Consider the following 23,017-nt stretch of genomic DNA (forward strand, 5'->3'; position numbering starts at 1 on the left):
CCTCGAGGACTGGACTTGGACACCCCTGCCTTACACTGAGTGCCAAAAGTCCCAATGATCGTGAGCAGCAGGGGGGGCCCCATTTCAACCCCTTACACTGAGTGCCAAGCAGGGAAGAAATGGGTACCATTGTTATAGTCACTGGTATGACTCGGCAGGGGTTTGAACCCACAACCTCCCAATCTCAGGGCGGACACTCTCCTCTTAGGCCACTGAGCTGGTAAACACTTGTATCGTAGTATAACATTTATAGTCGTTTTTAAATAACGTGTATATATACGCCTAAATATTGTTATCCAATATATCTACTGCAATTTCACATTAGATTGCTGGTTTGAAATTTGCTTTTAATATTATTATTTTTAAGAAACATTTATTAAAACTTGTCTGGCGTCTTATTCCTTGTTTTTATATTCGCCAATTAAAACATAAAAATCAGACATTTGGTTAACTGCTTTATATGACAATATGTGTAGGTACACTACACGAGGTTAAAAATAAAAAAAGAGAATAAATAAATAAAGGGTTAGCACAACAAAAGCATTTCCTCGCACCTGGGATCGAACCAAGCTCTTGCCAAGCAAGAGCCCGAGTCACTAACCAGTGGGCTATTTCGACCGGCAGTCTACAATAGCTTGCACTGTTTTGTACGGGCGATGTGTATTCCAGTTCTTTTAAGTGAACTGAATCTTTAGAATCGGTTCACTCAAAATATTTGTTCAAAGGAATCGTTCACCAAATCGTTCTTTATTTAATTATTTTTTTTATAGTAGTTTTTAAATAACGTGTATACCTATGTACACGTGTACACAACGTGTTGTGATGACATCTGCTGTGGAGTCTTCAGCTAGTCGCTTGTGAGCTGATCCATAAAACCATACATGTTCCGTACACTGAGAGCAAGGCTTCCATAGGGTAGTGGTTAGTGCTTTGGGCTTTCACCCCAGCGACCCGGGTTCGAATCTCAGTGGGACCAAAAAATTTTTCAGTGATCTAGTCTTGTGAGCTGCTCCATAAAACCATACTTGTTCCGTGCACTGAGAGCAAGGATTCCATACGGTAGTGGTTAGTGCTCTGGGCTTTCACCCCAGCGACCTGGGTTCAAATCTCAGTGGGACCAAAATATTTTTCACTGATCTAGTGGCTTGTGAGCTGCTCCATAAAACCATACATGTTCCATGTACTGACAGCAAGGCTTCCATAGGGTAGTGGTTAGTGCTCTGGGCTTTCACCCCAGCGACATGGGTTCGAATCTCAGTGAGACCAAAAAATTTTTCACTGATCTAGTCTTCTTGTGAGCTGCTCCATAAAACCATACTTGTTCCATGCACTGAGAGCAAGGATTCCATACGGTAGTGGTTAGTGCTCTGGGCTTTCACCCCAGCGACATGGGTTCGAATCTCAGTGGGACCAAAAAATTTTTCACTGATCTAGTCTTCTTGTGAGCTGCTCCATAAAACCATACTTGTTCCGTGCACTGAGAGCAAGGATTCCATACGGTAGTGGTTAGTGCTCTGGGCTTTCACCCCAGCGACCTGGGTTCGAATCTCAGTGGGACCAAAATATTTTTCACTGATCTAGTGGCTTGTGAGCTGCTCCATAAAACCATACATGTTCCATGTACTGACAGCAAGGCTTCCATAGGGTAGTGGTTAGTGCTCTGGGCTTTCACCCCAGCGACATGGGTTCGAATCTCAGTGGTACCAAAAAATTTTTCACTGATCTAGTCGCTTGTGAGCTGCTCCATAAAACCATACATGTTCCATGTACTGACAGCAAGGCTTCCATAGGGTAGTGGTTAGTGCTCTGGGCTTTCACCCCAGCGACATGGGTTCGAATCTCAGTGGGACCAAAAAATTTTTCACTGATCTAGTCGCTTGTGAGCTGCTCCATAAAACCATACATGTTCCATGTACTGACAGCAAGGCTTCCATAGGGTAGTGGTTAGTGCTCTGGGCTTTCACCCCAGCGACCCGGGTTCGAATCTCAGTGGGACCAAAAAATTGCAACACAGTTGCTAGTGTAACCATATAACGATACACTTCCTTTGAGCTAGGGTTAGAGGTAGGGCTAGTGTTAGTGCGAGGGTCGGAGTTAGTGCGAGGGGTAGGGTTAGGGGTAGGGTTAGAGTTAGGGTTAGAGGTAGGGTTAAAGTTAGTGCGAGGGTCGGGGTTAGAGTTAGGGTTAGAGGTAGGGGTGGGGTTAGAGGTGGGGTTAGAGGTAGGGTTAGGGTTAGAGGTAGAGGTGGGGTTAGAGGTAGAGGTAGGGTTAGAGGTAGAGTTAGGGGTAGGGTTAGAGGTAGGGTTAGAGGTGGGGTTAGAGGTAGAGGTAGGGTTAGAGGTGGGGTTAGAGTTAGAGGTAGGGTTAGAGGTAGGGTTAGAGGTAGGGTTAGGGTTAGAGGTAGAGGTAGGGTTAGGGTTAGAGGTGGGGTTAGAGGTAGAGGTAGGGTTAGAGGTAGAGTTAGAGGTAGGGTTAGGGTTAGAGGTAGGGTTAGAGGTAGGGTTAGGGTTAGAGGTGGGGTTAGAGGTAGAGGTAGGGTTAGAGGTAGGGTTAGAGGTAGGGTTAGGGTTAGGGTTAGGGTTAGAGGTAGGGTTAGAGGTAGAGTTAGGGTTAGAGGTAGGGTTAGAGGTAGGGTTAAAGTTAGTGCGAGGGTCGGGGTTAGAGTTAGGGTTAGAGGTAGGGGTGGGGTTAGAGGTAGGGTTAGAGGTGGGGTTAGAGGTAGGGTTAGGGTTAGAGGTAGAGGTGGGGTTAGAGGTAGAGGTAGGGTTAGAGGTAGAGTTAGGGGTAGGGTTAGAGGTAGGGTTAGAGGTGGGGTTAGAGGTAGAGGTAGGGTTAGAGGTGGGGTTAGAGTTAGAGGTAGGGTTAGAGGTGGGGTTAGAGGTAGGGTTAGAGGTAGGGTTAGGGTTAGAGGTAGAGGTAGGGTTAGGGTTAGAGGCGGGGTTAGAGGTAGAGGTAGGGTTAGAGGTAGAGTTAGAGGTAGGGTTAGGGTTAGAGGTAGGGTTAGAGGTAGGGTTAGAGGTAGGGTTAGGGTTAGAGGTGGGGTTAGAGGTAGAGGTAGGGTTAGAGGTAGGGTTAGGGTTAGAGGTAGGGTTAGGGTTAGAGGTAGGGTTAGAGGTAGGGTTAGGGTTAGAGGTAGGGTTAGGGTTAGAGGTGGGGTTAGAGGTAGAGGTAGGGTTAGAGGTAGGGTTAGGGTTAGAGGTAGGGTTAGAGGTAGAGTTAGGGTTAGAGGTAGGGTTAGAGGTAGGGTTAGGGTTAGAGGTAGGGTTAGGGTTAGGGTTAGAGGTGGGGTTAGAGGTAGAGGTAGGGTTAGAGGTGGGGTTAGAGTTAGAGGTAGGGTTAGAGGTGGGGTTAGAGTTAGAGGTAGGGTTAGGGTTAGAGGTGGGGTTAGAGGTAGAGGTAGGGTTAGGGTTAGAGGTAGGGTTAGGGTTAGAGGTAGGGTTAGAGGTAGGGTTAGGGTTAGGGTTAGAGGTAGGGTTAGGGTTAGAGGTGGGGTTAGAGGTAGAGGTAGGGTTAGAGGTAGAGGTAGGGTTAGGGTTAGAGGTGGGGTTAGAGGTGGGGTTAGAGGTAGGGTTAGAGGTAGGGTTAGGGTTAGAGGTAGGGTTAGGGTTAGAGGTGGGGTTAGAGGTAGGGTTAGGGTTAGAGGTAGGGTTAGGGTTAGAGGTAGAGGTAGGGTTAGGGTTAGAGGTGGGGTTAGAGGTAGAGGTAGGGTTAGAGGTAGAGTTAGAGGTAGGGTTAGAGGTAGGGTTAGGGTTAGAGGTAGGGTTAGGGTTAGAGGTGGGGTTAGAGGTAGAGGTAGGGTTAGAGGTAGGGTTGGGGTTAGAGGTAGAGTTAGGGGTAGGGTTAGGGTTAGAGGTAGGGTTAGAGGTAGGGTTAGGGTTAGAGGTAGGGTTAGGGTTAGAGGTGGGGTTAGAGGTAGAGGTAGGGTTAGAGGTAGGGTTAGAGGTAGGGTTAGGGTTAGAGGTAGAGTTAGGGGTAGGGTTAGGGTTAGAGGTAGGGTTAGAGGTAGGGTTAGGGTTAGAGGTAGGGTTAGGGTTAGAGGTGGGGTTAGAGGTAGAGGTAGGGTTAGAGGTGGGGTTAGAGTTAGAGGTAGGGTTAGAGGTGGGGTTAGATTTAGAGGTAGGGTTAGGGTTAGAGGTGGGGTTAGAGGTAGAGGTAGGGTTAGGGTTAGAGGTAGGGTTAGGGTTAGAGGTAGGGTTAGAGGTAGGGTTAGGGTTAGGGTTAGAGGTAGGGTTAGGGTTAGAGGTGGGGTTAGAGGTAGAGGTAGGGTTAGGGTTAGAGGCGGGGTTAGAGGTAGAGGTAGGGTTAGAGGTAGAGTTAGAGGTAGGGTTAGGGTTAGAGGTAGGGTTAGAGGTAGGGTTAGAGGTAGGGTTAGGGTTAGAGGTGGGGTTAGAGGTAGAGGTAGGGTTAGAGGTAGGGTTAGGGTTAGAGGTAGGGTTAGGGTTAGAGGTAGGGTTAGAGGTAGGGTTAGGGTTAGAGGTAGGGTTAGGGTTAGAGGTGGGGTTAGAGGTAGAGGTAGGGTTAGAGGTAGGGTTAGGGTTAGAGGTAGGGTTAGAGGTAGAGTTAGGGTTAGAGGTAGGGTTAGAGGTAGGGTTAGGGTTAGAGGTAGGGTTAGGGTTAGGGTTAGAGGTGGGGTTAGAGGTAGAGGTAGGGTTAGAGGTGGGGTTAGAGTTAGAGGTAGGGTTAGAGGTGGGGTTAGAGTTAGAGGTAGGGTTAGGGTTAGAGGTGGGGTTAGAGGTAGAGGTAGGGTTAGGGTTAGAGGTAGGGTTAGGGTTAGAGGTAGGGTTAGAGGTAGGGTTAGGGTTAGGGTTAGAGGTAGGGTTAGGGTTAGAGGTGGGGTTAGAGGTAGAGGTAGGGTTAGAGGTAGAGGTAGGGTTAGGGTTAGAGGTGGGGTTAGAGGTGGGGTTAGAGGTAGGGTTAGAGGTAGGGTTAGGGTTAGAGGTAGGGTTAGGGTTAGAGGTGGGGTTAGAGGTAGGGTTAGGGTTAGAGGTAGGGTTAGGGTTAGAGGTAGAGGTAGGGTTAGGGTTAGAGGTGGGGTTAGAGGTAGAGGTAGGGTTAGAGGTAGAGTTAGAGGTAGGGTTAGAGGTAGGGTTAGGGTTAGAGGTAGGGTTAGGGTTAGAGGTGGGGTTAGAGGTAGAGGTAGGGTTAGAGGTAGGGTTGGGGTTAGAGGTAGAGTTAGGGGTAGGGTTAGGGTTAGAGGTAGGGTTAGAGGTAGGGTTAGGGTTAGAGGTAGGGTTAGGGTTAGAGGTGGGGTTAGAGGTAGAGGTAGGGTTAGAGGTAGGGTTAGAGGTAGGGTTAGGGTTAGAGGTAGAGTTAGGGGTAGGGTTAGGGTTAGAGGTAGGGTTAGAGGTAGGGTTAGGGTTAGAGGTAGGGTTAGGGTTAGAGGTGGGGTTAGAGGTAGAGGTAGGGTTAGAGGTGGGGTTAGAGTTAGAGGTAGGGTTAGAGGTGGGGTTAGATTTAGAGGTAGGGTTAGGGTTAGAGGTGGGGTTAGAGGTAGAGGTAGGGTTAGGGTTAGAGGTAGGGTTAGGGTTAGAGGTAGGGTTAGAGGTAGGGTTAGGGTTAGGGTTAGAGGTAGGGTTAGGGTTAGAGGTGGGGTTAGAGGTAGAGGTAGGGTTAGAGGTAGGGTTAGAGGTAGGGTTAGGGTTAGAGGTAGAGTTAGGGGTAGGGTTAGGGTTTGGGTTAGAGGTAGGGTTAGAGGTAGGGTTAGGGTTAGAGGTAGGGTTAGGGTTAGAGGTGGGGTTAGAGGTAGAGGTAGGGTTAGAGGTGGGGTTAGAGTTAGAGGTAGGGTTAGGGTTAGAGGTAGGGTTAGAGGTAGGGTTAAAGGTAGGGTTAGAGGTAGGGTTAGAGGTAGGGTTAGAGGTAGGGTTAGGGTTAGGGTTAGAGTTAGGGTTAGAGTTAGGGGTAGGGCTAGAGGTAGGGCTAGAGGTAGGGTTAGGGTAAGAGCTAGGGTTGTATGGTAGTTTTTTTTTTCCACCACAAAAAAAAAAAAAAAAAAAAAAAAACGGTAGTTTAACTACCGTGTATGGTAGTTTAACTACCGTGTACGGTAGTTTTTTTTTTTTTTTTTTTTTTTTTTTTGGTGAAAAAAAAAAAAAAAAAAAAAAACGGTAGTTTAACTACCGTGTATGGTAGTTTAACTACCGTGTATGGTATTTTTTTTTTTTTTTTTTTTCACAAAAAAAAAAACGGTAGTTTAACTACCGTGTATGGTAGTTTAACTACCGTGTATGGTAGTTTTTTTTTTTTTTTTTTTTTTTTCCTCCACAAAAAAAAAAAAAACGGTAGTTTAACTACCGTGTATGGTAGTTTAACTACCGTGTATGGTAGTTTTTTTTTTTTTTTTTTTTTTTTTTTCCTCCACAAAAAAAAACGGTAGTTTAACTACCGTGTATGGTAGTTAAACTACCGTTTTTTTTTTTTTTTTTGTGAAAAAAAAACTACCATACACTGTAGTTAAACTACCATACACGGTAGTTAAACTACCGTTTTTTTTTTTTTTTTTTTTTTTTTTTTGTGAAAAAAAAAAAAAAAAAAAAAAAACTACCATACACGGTAGTTAAACTACCATACACGGTAGTTAAACTACCGTTTTTTTTTTGTTTTTTTTTGGGGTGAAAAAAAAAAAAAAAAAAAAAACTACCGTACACGGTAGTTAAACTACCATACACGGTAGTTGAACTACCGTTTTTTTTTTTTTTTTGGTTTTTTTTTTTTTGTGAAAAAAAAAAACTACCATACACGGTAGTTAAACTACCATACACGGTAGTTAAACTACCGTTTTTTTTTTTTTGTTTTTTTTTTTTTTTGGGTGAAAAAAAAACTACCATACAACCCTAGCTCTTACCCTAACCCTACCTCTAGCCCTACCCCTAACTCTAACCCTAACTCTAACCCTAACCCTAACCCTACCTCTAACCCTACCTCTAACCCTACCTCTAACCCTAACCCTACCTCTAACTCTACCTCTAACCCTACCTCTAACCCTAACCCTACCTCTAACTCTACCTCTAACCCTACCTCTAACCCCACCTCTAACCCTACCTCTAACCCCACCTCTAACCCTAACCCTACCTCTACCTCTAACCCTAACCCTACCTCTAACCCTAACCCTACCTCTAACTCTAAGCCTAGCTCTAACCCTAGCTCTAACCCTAACCCTCGCACTAACTCTAACCCTAACCCTAGCTCTAACCCTAACCCTAGCTCTAACCCTAACCCTAACCCTCGCCCTAACCCTAACCCTAAGCCTAGCTCTAACCCTAGCTCTAACCCTAACCCTTGCCCTAACTCTAACCCTAGCTCTAACCCTAACCCTAGCTCTAACCCTAGCTCTAACCCTAACCCTCGCCCTAACTCTAACCCTAGCTCTAACCCTAACCCTAGCTCTAACCTTAACCCTCGCCCTAACTCTAACCCTAAGCCTAGCTCTAACCCTAACCCTCGCACTAACTCTAACCCTAACCCTAGCTCTAACCCTAACCCTAACCCTCGCCCTAACTCTAACCCTAAGCCTATCTCTAACCCTAGCTCTAACCCTCGCCCTAACTCTAACCCTAACCCTAGCTCTAACCCTAACCCTACCTCTAACTCTAACCCTAAGCCTAGCTCTAACCCTAGCTCTAACCCTAACCCTCACTCTAACCCTAACCCTAGCTTTAACCCTAACCCTAGCGCTAACCCTAACCCTCGCACTAACTCTAACCCTAGCTCTAACCCTAACCCTCGCACTAACTCTAACCCTAACCCTAGCTCTAACCCTAACCCTCGCCCTAACTCTAACCCTAAGCCTAGCTCTAACCCTAGCTCTAACCCTCGCCCTAACTCTAACCCTAACCCTAGCTCTAACCCTAACCCTACCTCTAACTCTAACCCTAAGCCTAGCTCTAACCCTAGCTCTAACCCTAACCCTCACTCTAACCCTAACCCTAGCTTTAACCCTAACCCTAGCGCTAACCCTAACCCTCGCACTAACTCTAACCCTAGCTCTAACCCTAACCCTCGCACTAACTCTAACCCTAACCCTAGCTCTAACCCTAACCCTCGCCCTAACTCTAACCCTAAGCCTAGCTCTAACCCTAGCTCTAACCCTAGCTCTAACCCTAACCCTCGCCCTAACCCTAGCTCCAACCCTAACCCTCGCACTAACTCTAACCCTAACCCTAACTCTAACCCTAACCCTCGCCCTAACTCTAACCCTAAGCCTAGCTCTAACCCTAGCTCTAACCCTAACACTCGCCCTAACTCTAGCTCTAACCCTAACCCTCGCCCTAACTCTAACCCTAGCTCTAACCCTAACCCTAGCTCTAACCCTAGCTCTAACCCTAACCCTAGCTCTAACCTTAATCCTCGCCCTAACTCTAACCCTAAGCCTAGCTCTAACCCTAGCTCTAACCCTAACCCTCGCACTAACTCTAACACTAACCCTAGCTCTAACCCTAACCCTCGCCCTAACTCTAACCCTAAGCCTAGCTCTAACCCTAGCTCTAACCCTAACCCTCGCCCTAACTCTAACCCTAACCCTAGCTCTAACCCTACCTCTAACTCTAACCCTAAGCCTAGCTCTAACCCTAGCGCTAACCCTAACCCTCACTCTAACCCTAACCCTAGCTTTAACCCTAACCCTAGCGCTAACCCTAACCCTCGCACTAACTCTAACCCTAGCTCTAACCCTAACCCTCGCACTAACTCTAACCCTAACCCTAGCTCTAACCCTAACCCTACCTCTAACTCTAACCCTAAGCATAGCTCTAACCCTAGCTCTAACCCTAACCCTCGCACTAACTCTAACCCTAACCCTAGCTCTAAGCCTAACCCTCGCCCTAACTCTAACCCTAAGCCTAGCTCTAACCCTAGCTCTAACCCTAACCCTCGCCCTCACTCTAACCCTAACCCTAGCTTTAACCCTAACCCTAGCGCTAACCCTAACCCTCACACTAACTCTAACCCTAGCTCTAACCCTAACCCTCGCACTAACTCTAACCCTAACCCTAGCTCTAACCCTAACCCTCGCCCTAACTCTAACCCTAAGCCTAGCTCTAACCCTAGCTCTAACGTTAACCCTCGCCCTAACTCTAACCCTAACCCTAGCTCAAACCCTAACCCTAGCTCTAACCCCAACCCTAACCCTAATCCTAGCTCTAACCCTAACCCAAGCTCTAACCCTAACCCTACCTCTAACTCTAACCATAATCCTTGCTCTAACCGTCACTCTAACCCTAACCCTAGCTTTAAACCTAACGCTAACCCTAACCCTCGCACTAACTCTAACCCTAACCCTACCTCTAACCCTAGCCCTAGCTCTAACCCTAACCCTAGCTCAAACCCTAACCCTAGCTCTAACCCCAACCCTAACCCTAATTCTAGCTCTAACCCTAGCTCTAACCCTAACCCTAGCTCTAAACCCTTTAGGGAGGTGTATGGTTATATGGGGCAGCACAAGAGCAACTGTGTTGCAAATTTTCTATGCTAAAATTTTGAGGCCCAACTGAGATTCGAACACGGGTCGCTGGGGTGAGAGTCCAGAGGACTAACCACTACACTATGGAACACTCGCTTCGATTCAAAGGAATATGTATGGTTATATGGGGCAGCGCAGGAGCAATTGTGTTGCAAATTTTCTATGATAAAAGTTTGAGGCCCCACTGAGATTCGAACCCTGGTCGCTGGGGTGAGAGTCCAGAGCACTAGCCACTACACTATGGAACACTCGCATACAGTTCATGGAATATATATGGTTTTATGGAGCAACTCACAAGCCAATAGTTATAATGGTTATATGGGGCAGGACACGAGCAACTGTGTTGCAAATTTTCTATGCTAAAATTTTGAGGCCCAACTGAGATTCGAACACGGGTCGCTGGGGTGAGAGTCCAGAGGACTAACCACTACACTATGGAACACTCGCTTCTATTCAAAGGAATATGTATGGTTATATGGGGCAGCACAAGAGCAACTGTGTTGCAAATTTTCTATGCTAAAAGTGTGAGGCCCCACCGAGATTCGAACCCTGGTCGCTGGGGTGAGAGTCCAGAGCGCGAACCACTACACTACAGGACACTCACTTACATGTCATGGAATATATATGGTTTTATGGATCAGCTCACAAGCAAATAGAACGGTTACATGGGGCAGCATACGAGCAACTGAGACTCAAACCCTGGTCGCTGGGGTGAGAGTCCAGAGCACCAGCCACTACACAATGCATTTCATGGAATATATATGGTTTAATCGAGAAGTTCAGAAGCCAAAAGTGGTAATGGTTATATGGGGCAGCACACGAGTAACTGTGTTGCAAATTTTCTGATAAAACTTTGAAGCCCCACTGAGATTCGAACCCAGGTCGCTGGGGTGAGAGCCCAGAGTACTAACCACAACACTATGGAACACTCGCTTCTGTTTGAAGGAATATGTATGGTTTTGTGGAGCAGCTCACAAGCCAATAGTTAGTTATATGGGGCAGCACATGAGCAACTGTGTTGCAAATTTTCTGATAAAATTTTGAGCCCCACTGAGACTCAAACCCGGGTCGCTGGGATGAGAGTCCAGAGCACTAACCACTACACTATGGCACACTCACTTACATTTCATGGAATATATATGGTTTTATGGAACAGCTCACAAGCAAATTGGTTATATGGGGCAGCACATGAGCAACTGTGTTGCAAATTTTCTGATAAAATTTTGAGGACCCACTGAGACTCAAACCCGGGTCGCTGGGGTGAGAGTCCAGAACACTAAGCACTACACTATGGAACACTCACTTACAATCCATGGAATATATATGGTTTTATGGATCAGCTCACAAGCAAATTGGTTATATGGGGCAGCACACGAGCAACTGTGTTGCAAATTTTCTATGATGAAAGTTTGAGGCCCCACTGAGATTCGAACCCTGGGGTGAGAGTCCAGAGCACCAGCCACTACACTATGGAAAACTCGCTTACATTTCATGGAATATATATGGTTTTATGGAGCACTAACCCAAAAAAAATAGGTTTTAATGTTTAATAAAATCTAATGTGAAATTGCAGTAGATATATTGGATAACAATATTTAGGCGTATATATGCATACACGTTATTTAAAAACTACTATAAGCGTTTACACTAAAGTGTTTACCAGCTCAGTGGCCCAAGAGGAGAGTGTCCGCCCTGAGATTGGGAGGTTGGGGGTTCAAACCCCCGGCCGGGTCATACCAGTGACCATCATAACAATGGTACCCATTTCTTCCCTGCTTGGCACTCAGTGTAAGGGGTTGAAATGGGGCCCCCCTGCTGCTCACGACTCACACATTGGGACTTTAACTTATAAAATCAAGATTACCCAAAGAGAAGCATAATCTCCCCGTATTTGCATAACGGCGCATCCCTTCATGCAATAAAGTTAGCCATTAGCTTGGAGAAAACGTGCATAAAAGTGGTGTTTCACTGAGTGGTTCTTTCTTTCCTTGGCAAATCGTAAATCTACATTCTGGCTTACATAGCTCACTGACTGATCCGTTGATTGTGCTGCCCATTAACTCGTTCGCGGACGGGAAAGTCAGGATTGGTTCCTTCACTGATCCGTTCTCGCGATGAACTGGAAATGCAAATCATTCACTCACTTACCCGAAAAAATAAAAACAGGCCCCATTTTAATTCTTCCACCTTCTGTAGCTTTTGTTCATATTCCATATTCTTGTCTTTGTCTGTGTGTTTCTTAGACGTTTGATAGTGCCTTCCTAAATTAAATTATTTCATTACAGCCACATTTTCTCCACACAGAAGACACACAGGTTTGCCTCTTACCTCCGTAAACATGTACTCTGCCTCCCACCTGGCCTGTTCTCAGCGTCCACCTTACGTTTAGTCATTTTTGAGGAGGGGGGTATCAGAAAGTTGATCTCTGCTCTGACTACTGATGAATGATGAAGCCGCTTGTGCGCGCTGCAGTGAAATCGCGGGCTACCGTTGCATTGTGGGAAATGTAGTCTTGGTGCGTGCAAATCACCAGCGGGGGGGCTGTGGCCTGCGGGCCGGTTCTAATGATAATTAAATATCATCCAGGGGGCCATAGATAATCAATTCGCGGGCCGGATCTGGCCCGCTCTGACATATGTGGCGTAGAGGATGGTTGAGGCCACCACAGAGTCATAGAAGGTCCGGAGGTGAGCCCTGCACACACCGAAGGACCTCAGTCTCCTCAGCAGGTGGAGGCGACTCTGGTCCTTTTTGTACAGGGATCATGTGTGATCAGTCCAGTCCAATTTGTTGTTAAGGCGAACATCCAGGAATTTGTAGTTCTCCATTACCTCAATGTCCGATCCCTGGATGTGAAGATGGGTGCTGTCCTCCCGAAGCTCACAATCAACTCCTTCGTCTTGCTGGTGTTCAGCTGAAGCTGGTTGAGCTCACACGTTATTTAAAAACTACTATAAGTGTTATAAAATCAAGATTTTACAAGCATAATCACGCACGGACTCAGTTGGTTCTTCTTCGTTTTGTTTTACGGCGAGGTGGCACCAGCTTCAATGCGCATTACCGACACCTACTGGTTGAAGTCATATGAACTGAAAAAAGAACGAATCACTTTAGGAAGTGATTTGTACACTCTTGTTCAACAAATTCGTTGAACAATTCGTTTGAACGAATCTTTTGAGTGAACTTAAAAGAACAGGAATGCACATCACTACCTGTTACTTAATGCAAATAATCCTTTCAGCTTAATTTTTCTTTTCATTGATGCTATTGAGGAGATTGCCAGGACTATAATTTCCATTTCAGTAGGTGGAAATTCCGTCCTAGTCAACATGATCATTTGGGGGGAACCGGCTAATAAAATGAGCTTTGTGTTGCTTAGATGAATGGAACGGACGTGTTGTTTTGACAGTCAATTGGATAGCGGGCAAGCCGTAATGTTTTCCTAACTTAGTACTACTCAGTACTTTTATTTGAGGGATCCACTCAATTTGTCCCTCTCACCCGCTGATTGACAATCATCTACCAGAGTGCCACATGATCAAACATATTGTGGATAATTTACAGAGTCAGCATTTTTATAGTACAGTAGTTGAATCACTTCTTCTCTACTTCTAAGTGCAGCCTCGAATAAAACGCCAGTCCAGAGTTTCAGCGAGTATTTCAAAACAGCACGTGTTTTGCGGTAGCGCTCCATGCGCCGGCGTTCATGTCATATTACTGTAACGGGCCGGCGACATAAACATAATACGACACTTGTCTCTCTTTGGGGCCCGACGCGGTCGCTGCTACGGTGAAGTCACAGTGAGCTTCTTCATGTGGTCTCCGGGGGTTGGTGGGGACTCCAATGGGGGATGACATCATAGTGGAGGGCGTGGAGACCACATGGTCGCAGCTGGATGGAACGCCACCGCGGGTCAAAACAAACTTGTGCATGTCACATGGCCTCTTTTTCCCGCGATTGACATTTTTCTATCCACCAAGACTGGATCACTTGCAGCAACAACAATGGCAGACATCCGCTCGAGTCGGAGAATATTGTAGGTTGCGGAGCGAGCAGAAGCGCCGAAGACTTTTTATTGCCCAATTAAGCGTTAGCGTAGTGCATCAAGCAGAAAGGTCTTAATCATCGCAAGCAAATAAAACGCATGATTAGGGACGGTTGACAGGTTTTAAATAGGATCATTGTGTTTTTATCGCATTCAGTAGCTGTTTGAATTATCAAGCCGTGCATTTTCTATCGTGCTTGTCCCCATTAAGGCTTTGGGCACAGGAAACAACAAAGCATTCATACTCACATTCACGGACAATTTCATCAGTCGGGCAAGTATCGATATCAGGTGTCGGTATCAAGTCTTGTATTACGCTATCGGGTACTCGCGGAGGCTGCCGATACCAGTTGCAGATACTTAAGGCAAAGGTTGGCCTACCGCAAATCTGATCAATTAAATTGCCTGTGTTCGCTCCCACAACGGTGCAAACAGCCATCTGACCAACGACAGGAACACTGAGAACTACATCTTGCGATAGGGAAAATCGAAAGAACCGACATCAATGCTACCAATCGGCTGTAGCAAAACAACTGTGTGTGTCGTAACGCTGAGTCATGCCTGTGGTATGACACCTTGGTCAACGTGGGGGTTCGCTGCACTCACTCTCCCCGCAATTGGACCGTGTGTAAATGTGTAATAACTACCAGTGGGCACATGATTTGTGCTGCTTGTTGTTCTTTTTACTGTTGACTCTCCCGCTAAATGCAGCATCACACACATACACACACACACACAAACACACACATGGCTTTTTTGGCTTGGGCTGCATGCCTGTGGCCTGTGCTAGTCTGAGGTTAGTGTAATGACACACACACACACTTGGCCCAGGGCTGCAGAGTCTATTGTAGTGCTGACAATGCTCCCCATTACTTTTAATTACTCAGCAGAAATTGTTTCAAAAGGAGGGTGTCTCTTGCGTGCCTGCTTCTCGATAAATGGGCACACACATACCCTCAAAGAGATACCAAGGCTTGATTTTTATCAACTAAACTTGATAAAAATGCATTTTTCATAACTAAACAACACAACGTGGATGTGAGTTGTGTTATTATGCAATACTGATCATAGTGTAGCTTGTACTATGAAGAATCAAAGCGTCCAGATACACGACAGAACGTCTGTGGACGTAACCAGATGAAGACACTTTAATGTCTTCGCCTCTTTTCATCATGTGACATAAGAAGAATATAGCGCAGTCATTTTCTGGCCTTCTTCTCATCGAAACACTTCTAATTACAGGCATCAAGGTGTATTTGGGCGCTTCGCTCGCATCCACCGACATGCCGGAGAGACTGGGAAGGGCTCGTGCTGGGAAACTGCACACGCCAAATGACTTAAAAACAACAAGAAAAATCACAATTTGTTGGATCTTTCTTTCAGGGAACTCCTAATTACAAACTAGCCGGTGACAGCAAAGAGTTGCTCTCACCGAGACTCGGCCGATACTTTGTTATTACCGCTCTGCGCTTACCATTTGATATGTCAGCACCCTGTCTTGTTTTTAATGTTCATCTAATGACATGCCCTCCTCCATAGCAGGATGTGGCACGCTGGCTGGGGGCTGATCCAGTAATGCCTCATTAAAAGTATTTTTTTTTTTCTGTGTGTGCATATCTTAGTCATTTGTGGGTAATGAGTTGGTGTGGCGCGCACGGCCAAAGTATTCCAACCATGCGCTTGCTCTCAACCCGCTGATTTGTGAGAAATGGCGCGACGTGTTAAACAACAGCACTGGTAATTGTTCACCCCCCCTCCCTCCCCCTCCTCCTCTGGCCACCACCGCCGAAAAAATGTTGGCGCCTCAAACTATGTCAATAAATAGGTCAGCGACAAGTGAGGTTATTAAGAGTAGTGTTTAATAAAACATTCACACTCTCAATATAGATTTCTTACAAAACAATATGTAACACATTTACAATGCATGCGGCACCATGTTGTTATAATACTTGAGCTCAACTAAGAGTACTATTTACAACCAGGCTGAGGAACCTTTTTGGGAAAACCGATGCTAATTTCATGAACCTGTCTATGGCGTTTTGCATTATATGTTAGCATTAAGCTAAGTTGTGGTTTGTTGCTTAATCTGCTTTTGTTTGGTGTCAGGGTAAAATTTAACTAGGAATGACAAAGAAATTTGATCTGGGTATCTTTTTTCCACCAAGTGATGTTTTTTGATCGGCAATACGAGTGAAAACAGGTGCTAAGGAATATTTGGAAATGTCTGTTTTAATAAGTTCAAATGTGATTCGAGCATATTGCAGGCGTAAAATTCTATTAATCAGAGATGCATGTAAATATTTTCGGGTCTGCCCTCATTTTTTTTTTTCCAGCACATCACAATATAATATTTATGAATTAAAGGTTAGGGTCAGCAACAGGTGGATGTTTTTTTTGTGAAACTTCATAGTTATAAATTACAACGCATGGTAAAATCCATGCTAAACAAAAAAAATGTATATTTCAGCTCAAAATTACACTTCGGGACATGAAAAGCCATCTCAGATTCTAATTTGTGGTATGATTTTAGTTGAGTCTGTATCCCCTTGTGACAAACATTCCCGCTTTTATTATATATATTATTTGTGTGTTAAATGTTTGCTGCACTTAAATTCTCTGGTAGGTAGGTTCCCCAGCCGTCATTCACAATACAGTAATTTACTGCAATAACCGAGGCTTCAAGTTCCATAAAAACAGAAACAAAAAAAACAGCTCTGCCATTAACCACCATGGACAATTGATCTGGACCCCCCTCCTCCCCCTCCCTTCTACATCCCCTCTCATCCATTCACAGGCAAGTCCATCATCTGTGCGGGTATATCACTTTTCTCAGGAAGCGCATCTTTACTTCCTGGCGCTGTCTCGCTGTCAGCAGCGTTGGCAGGAAAGAAAGTCTTGGGTGATGGCATATGCGTGTGTGTGTGTGTGTGTGTGTGTGTCAGTGTCTGTGACCTGTGTGTGTATGTGTGGGTGCGCACGTCAGCGTCTCTGACAGGTGTGTAGGTTCCGGGCCGACGTCCTGCTGACGGCGTGCTGCTGTTGTTGTTGCTGCTGATGCTCCCGCTCGCCTCTCTCGGGCCTGCACGCCAGGCCGTCGCCGCAGTCGCAGCGTTGGAAGAGCTCCAGGCCGTGGGTGCCCTTGCGGCGGTGGCGCGTGCACACCTGGCCCTCGCTCAGCACCGGCTTGCAGATGCGAGACCAGAAGTGGCGGGCACAGCACAGGCCCTCCGAGCAGTCGGCCGAGCGAAGGCACGTGTCCCCTTCCTGACCTTGGAAGGAGAACCAAATATGTCAGATGATAATGGGAAGAAAAGCCAAGAATTTCCTGTAGGTGCCACATGACAGCGCCAAAGCAATACTTTTATATTAGACAAGGCTTTGGCGTGACAAAATGAGCAAGTTGTTGTTGTTTTTTTAAATAATTTAGGTGACAAAGCACAATTGAAACCCATCTAAAATCCTAGACAGGCCACAAGATGGTGGTAAAGGACTAACTAAAGACTGATCTAGAAGTTCCTTGCCACCAAGATACCAAAGCAATAACTTCAAAAACAATCAGTGCTTGTCCACAACAATAGCAAAGACAAAAACAATTTCAGTGAATGTTGACGGATAGTGCGCTAAAACATCCTTGAGGCAAATGTATCAAATGTTTCTACACAGAGTTGATGCTACTAAAGCATCTGTGTTTTGATCATTATCTGGCCTGAGCCCCCAAACTGCAAATAGGTGAGTTATTTTTGTTTTGTTTTGTTTTAAATTACAGAGGCTCCAAAATAATGTCGACAAGTTTATGAACTACTAATATGAGGGATCCACAGGGCTAGCAAAAAATCTATGAGCCTCAAACAAGGCTTAAAATTGTAGCTGTTGGAAGATGGCGTCAAAGCACTGCTTATATATTTGCTAACCTGAGCACAACTACAGCAAATAGGTGAGCTTTGAAAAAAGTTTTGAAAAAACATCAGCAACTAATTAACATATAGCAAGTTGGCAGGAACAACGAAGCACTTTTTTTTAGAAAAAGCAAATACAAGGTGACACTTTCAGTAAACAGTGTAACACAAAAAATAAAACAAGCCCATCCAATAAAACCATTTGAAGAACCCAACCACTAAAGAAGATAGCATTTTTTTTTTTTTTTTAAATATAATTACCTTTTACTGTATGAGCTTCAAGGATAGTGAGGGGCTTCGTGGTATGGTGCTCCTTGGTGTCGTTGTGTAAATGCCAACCTGGCCCATCAATGTCATTCGTCTGGCAAACACCTGGAGAGGACAAGAGAAAATCAGTTCACAAGAAGGGAGACGTTGAGAGACTTTTTTTTTTTTTTTTGGTGGGTGCTTACCGTTGCTGCAGCGGGTCCCGGAGCAACACATGGAGTCCCGTGCGCAACGCTTCCGGTTCTTGCGGCACGGCTGACACACACTCCGGGCGTCATTGCAGAAGTCCTCCTCGCCGCAGTCGTCGTCGTCCGTGCAGACACCTGACTGCTAGGGAAGCAACGGGGGAGCCGTTAAAGTACGAGCATTGCGCACGCTAACTTTTACGCAATGGAATGTTTACGCGCTCGAATTCTGTCACGCAAAAGGAAAGGCAGCGTACCTGCAAGGCGTCCACGGGAAATTTGTGTCCCACGCTGCCAGGCGATGAGGTGCGCGGACTTGGGCTGACAGTTACGAAGTTCTTAATTGCGTTGGAGTTGAGGACGATCGGCCCCGCGTAAACGTATCCAAGCAGCGAGAGCCAAACCGGTAGGACGCAACGCGCGGCGCATCGCATCAACATGACTGGATCCGTTTTTTTTTTTTAAGGTTTGTTCGTGAGAGCAAAATATGGATGTCCAATAAATGGGTCAAGGAATTTCCTAGAAGAAAGTTTTCCTGAGGAGCGTCTGTATCTCGTGTGTAGGCACGTCTCCAGTGTCGCCACAAGTGGCAGCTTGATGCTTTTATACACGCGGACCTGCTTGTCTTCCCGCCCCCTCACAGGGCACAACAAAGACGAAGGGTGGAATTTCAAAGAGTTGCACGGAAAACGCTCATCTGTTGAGACTCCGTGTTTGGCTAATGATAACGACCTGTTAAGTCTGTCTGATGCGTTGAGAGGTCAGTGCGCAAATAAAGCTTAAGAGAAGATGAGGACTTTTGAAAGTCTCCTGCAGCAGACATCCAAGTCAACAAGGAGCTTGCCATGCAAACGTCATTAGAAATCATCTAGAGTCGTCAAGTTTAGGCTATTTGGATTTGTAGGCCACTTTAAATGTGATCACAGAAAGCAAACCACATATCCAAACTAGATCATAAAATGATCAGATGTGCTTAGATATATGATCGATTGAAAGATCAGCAGATAGGCAGAGAGATTTTTCATCTTTTACACATTTTACCATCAAACAATCTTCAACCACTTGTTTCTTCATTTTAAAAGTTAGATTTCAAAATGTTATTCAAATATCTACTTCAACTAAAACATAGTTTTCAATTCAATTATGCATTCATGATTTTAGTAGAATCAAGCTCAATAAAAATACCAATATCATCTTTTCACATTCTTCCTTTTCCTTTGAAAAATAATCTTATTCAAATGCATTTTTAAGCATCCTAAGGTGTACGTTCTGTCACAAGGTTACAAATACATTCATTTCCACCTATTTGTTTTTGCTTGTCCTCCAAACAACAATGGTAAATAGCAAATTTCAATCAGAGATGGCTTTTGGTGTCCCTAAAAGCAATTTCTTATTCCCACGTTAGCTTTTTGACATTTTCATTGATAAAGCCCTATAAACTTCTTGCATACCACAAAAAATAACATGCATTGTAATTCAGAGCTGTGATGTTTCAGAAAAAAAAATCTGCTGAATACACAGAAATATTATCTATTTACATCTCTGCTTTAAAGACTTTGCATTTTATTTCATCCTATGTCGAGAAAAACAAATGTTTTGTGTCTTTGTAGGAGCTAATTCCGTCATGTCCTTTGACATTCAAGCGACTTCTGAGGCCGATTAACTCTTCATTTGATCCCCTTATTTGCGAAAGGTAGGGGCAATTGTCCCCCCCCTGCGATGACACCAAGGGGCGGACATGAATGTGTAGGATATGCAAGAAGACCATTAAGGGGTGTGAAGAGTTGACCGAATTAATAGACTTCCGTGGCGAGTCCTTTCAGGCTTGACTGACACTTTGGAGATGAAAGGACACCACTCGACCCCCCCTGAATCTTTATCCTAGCTGTCCTAAAAGCTTCTGAAATATGTATTTGACAGGAAATCTACGAGCCAGCTTTGTTTACTTACCTTGAGCTTCTTCTTCGTGTGTCAATACGCGTGACACGACGCCATGTTGGTACGGTCTTTGACGTGAACGATAACCACGAAGATCTAAATGAGTTCCAAATACTTGACAAAGCTTCACGAAAACACTTTGGTGGAGTTTAATTGCAGTAAAGCTTTTGAAGTGAAGCTTTTAGCTGCACGTTTTTTTTTTGTACGGAGCCCCTTTGAAGCACCATCATTGCCCTTTCATCTCCAATGACGTGTCAACCTGTTGTCACCTCCACCAAAACTAGACAATTCAAGCGAATAATAAGCTTAAATCGAGGAATATGACATATGACTCATACACAGTACGAGTCAAAACTACGTTTTGGATCATGGAGGCTCAGAAGACCTTGTCAGGGTCATGCTTGCGGATATTCTCATTTATTAGCCGGCGTATTGGAGGCTTTTTTGAAGGAGTTTCGTGGTAGGAAAAGACTGTCATTTGACTGCAGCGCCCTCATGTGGCCACTCAACAAATTGTCAGCCTCACACAAATTAAATTACTGCCATTTGGTGCGGGAACGTGTTTTTAAATAAAAACACAGAGATGGATAATTTTTTGAAGTCTATAATTCAAAATAATCATACACGTGGCACTTTGCAAAATTAATTTACAACAACGAAACTAAACAAAAACACAAGGCAAAATATCTGGCAACATGATGGTCCAAATATGATATGAATCCACTCACTTTTCAATGTTTCTGATAAACCTGCATTAAAAAACATTGAATTCAGTATATATATATTTTAAAATGACTACTAATAAATAAACACGCCTATCATTTATTTTCGTATCAAATGGCACAGCTTGTGTATTCCTCTTGATCATTTTAATGCGGGATCTGCAAAAGCATTGACAAGTGAGCACGAGGGCATAATCATCTTAACTACTTGCCTTTTTCAGTCTTCTTCCTTCAACATGGTTGTTATGAACTGTATGACATGACGCAAATATGAAAACAAAAATTTACAACTGCAAGTCATTCCTGCTTTCAGGATGTGTGAGATTTCATAGTGACGTGAAAAGCATGTCATTGCAAGTCGTATGTGATGGATAGTTTTTTTTTTTTTAAATTCCTGTACGTCAAGAAATGATCTTTACGATCAGGTGCACTTTTCAGTTGTGTTCATGCAGCATCAAAAAGGCCTTGTGACGATGATTTGTATGCCGTTGATTTAAGGCACTTACACTTTATGCTCTTGACTGTCGTTGCGTGAGAGGTGACAAGGTGATGCCTTCAAAACCATTTGAACATCGTGCAGATGCCATGGGAGAAAATACAAAATATCAAATCGGAACGAAAACCAAGCACAGGAAAGGAGAGGAATTACTGTACAAAAAAAACCCCAACAATCCGAAAAACAAAACAATCTAACCAAACAGTACTGTCATGTCACCGTCTCTTTTTTGTGGTCATGAATCAAGTACAGCACCAAAGACATTGACAGCGTGTTCACAGTTAGAGCTGTACAGGCGCAATGGAGGTCCAAACAATAGCTCAGGATTTGTCAAACGGGGAAGCCGAAAAATAAAAGCGTTAAGAGTGCATAATTGATGACACATGGAAATATAAATATACAGCTGCGTGTTGGTTGACATCTGAAACAGGGCACTTGGAGAGTCTCCTTTCTTAGACTGCACACATTTTTTGTACTTTTTTGTGTTCACAATGTATCTTAAAAGGGACATATTATGGAAGTTGGTGTTAGCACAGAATAGAGTAGCATTAGCTAAAAATGCTAGCTGAGTTAGCTTAAAAACCAGAGTACACTTATCGCAAAGTTGTTGACATGGAAAAGGGGGCGGGGTTAAGATATATCGGCTCTACTATACTAATTGACAAAGTCTAATTTGGTGGCTTGGAGATGAAGTGCTGCTCCCACAAATGACAAAAAAACGACCTGGTCTTAAGATAACTTAAGCTAACTCAAAAATGTTAATTAATGCACTGTCCCTTTTCAAAATAAAAAATGAAATTTGGTTGAATTAGCCAGACATGATTTTGTGCAAGCACTAGTTATTCAGTCTGGACATGAAGGGGTGGACTTCAGCTTTGGAGTCTCGGAGTCCCCATAAATCTCCAATAACACGACAAATAGTCGCTGGATTTGTTGCGGGAGGCGTTCAGGCGTCAACGCTGAGTAGCCTTGGCTTTGTCGAAACGCCTTAACCCTGCTATCAAAATCTATTCACCTTTAACCCAAAACAGAGCAATTGTCAATCAAGTGTGCTGTGTCCTTTCCTTTTTTAAGACACCTCAGAACTTTTTAGAGGCAAAAAAAAAAACGTGCATAATACGTCTCCTTGAAAATGTTCAATGCTATGTAATGCGGCAATCGGTGACATTCAGCTTAGTCGAGAGCACTTGTTGTACGACGGGAAAAGCGATGATCGGAACAGAGCATTTCACATTTCCACGCGCTTATTTATCCTAAAACATAAAAACGTACGCCGGCCCATCACATGGGGGGGGGGGACGTGGGCTCGGTCAGCGGCCATGTTTTTGTGCGCTGGCGCACGTGTGTATCCCTGCACTTTCTCCGCCTTCGAGCCGAGTGTAAGACAACACCGAACGTGTGCTACAGCTGTCCCACTATAAATGCTTGATCCGGGGCCACAGTGAAATAAAGGCATATCGGTGACCGCTCGCCATCCGTTAAATCTACTTCTTCTCCATATCTGATTTTTGTGATCTTTATACCAGTTAGCCACGACCACTGCATGGCCTCCATACCAACCAAAGAAGAGTTTCTTTTGGTTCCACTAGGGGGGGCTGCTTGAAGGAGAACTTCAGAAATCAACATCCCAACCCGAATTGTCGTCAGGCGGCGGGTCCTCGTTGTCTTCCGGGAAGCTGTCGAAGTTACTCGTGTCGACCGCTGATGTGACCTGACGAGGGAGACCGAGATGTTATACGACAGAAATAATATATAACCATAGCTCTGAAAAAACTTACGTTGGGGATGATGGGTGGTGTCAGAGTCCCCTTCTTCAAGCCCTCCCAGTTAAAGCCCTCAAACCACCTACAAGCAGAAACATCGAAAACATATTTGATGTCATCGTAAGCTACTGTTAGCATTAGCCACGGTATGAACATCTGCTTACTTGTGCTTTTGGATGTCTTTGACACCATTTTTCAAGTTTCCCAGTCGTTCAGAAGGATTATCCCTGCGAAGACAACGTCTTAGTTG

At 44.7% G+C, this 23,017-nt stretch overlaps 2 protein-coding genes and 1 long non-coding RNA gene across 11 annotated transcripts in view; all 3 read right to left on the reverse strand.

Annotated features, from left to right (window-relative positions):
* The window catches only part of LOC125979044 (uncharacterized), a 45,101-nt gene extending 32,535 nt beyond the window's left edge, over positions 1-12,566 (reverse strand). For all 3 annotated transcript variants that reach the window (XR_007485186.2, XR_007485187.2, XR_011087812.1), the window contains exon 1: positions 11,783-12,566. This is a non-coding gene — a long non-coding RNA (uncharacterized lncRNA). The remainder of the gene's footprint in view (positions 1-11,782) is intronic.
* Positions 12,567-15,337: 2,771 nt separating this feature from the next.
* LOC125978374 (dickkopf-related protein 1) lies at positions 15,338-20,174 on the reverse strand. 2 transcript variants are annotated; one of them, XM_049735698.2, is made up of 4 exons: positions 18,106-20,174; positions 17,849-17,990; positions 17,658-17,768; positions 15,338-16,769 (listed from the first exon to the last, which is right to left on the reverse strand). In XM_049735698.2, exons 1-4 carry the CDS (start codon positions 18,286-18,288, stop codon positions 16,480-16,482), a joined length of 726 nt encoding a protein of 241 aa, XP_049591655.1. In that variant the 5' UTR covers positions 18,289-20,174; the 3' UTR covers positions 15,338-16,479. The 2 variants fall into 2 exon arrangements, with proteins under 2 accessions (XP_049591655.1, XP_049591654.1); XM_049735697.2 differs by having other exon boundaries at positions 17,849-17,993.
* A 200-nt stretch (positions 20,175-20,374) lies between these two features.
* The window catches only part of LOC125978372 (cGMP-dependent protein kinase 1), a 51,783-nt gene continuing 49,140 nt past the window's right edge, over positions 20,375-23,017 (reverse strand). For all 6 annotated transcript variants that reach the window (XM_049735691.2, XM_049735692.2, XM_049735693.2 and 3 more), the window contains 3 exons: positions 22,932-22,994; positions 22,783-22,849; positions 20,375-22,715 (listed from right to left, as the gene is read on the reverse strand). In XM_049735691.2, coding sequence (XP_049591648.1) covers positions 22,617-22,715; positions 22,783-22,849; positions 22,932-22,994 — 229 coding nt within the window. In that variant the 3' untranslated portion in view covers positions 20,375-22,616. The remainder of the gene's footprint in view (positions 22,716-22,782; positions 22,850-22,931; positions 22,995-23,017) is intronic.

The sequence above is a fragment of the Syngnathus scovelli genome, chromosome 12 (assembly GCF_024217435.2).
Source record: "Syngnathus scovelli strain Florida chromosome 12, RoL_Ssco_1.2, whole genome shotgun sequence".
NCBI classification, from domain to species: Eukaryota; Metazoa; Chordata; class Actinopteri; order Syngnathiformes; family Syngnathidae; genus Syngnathus; species Syngnathus scovelli.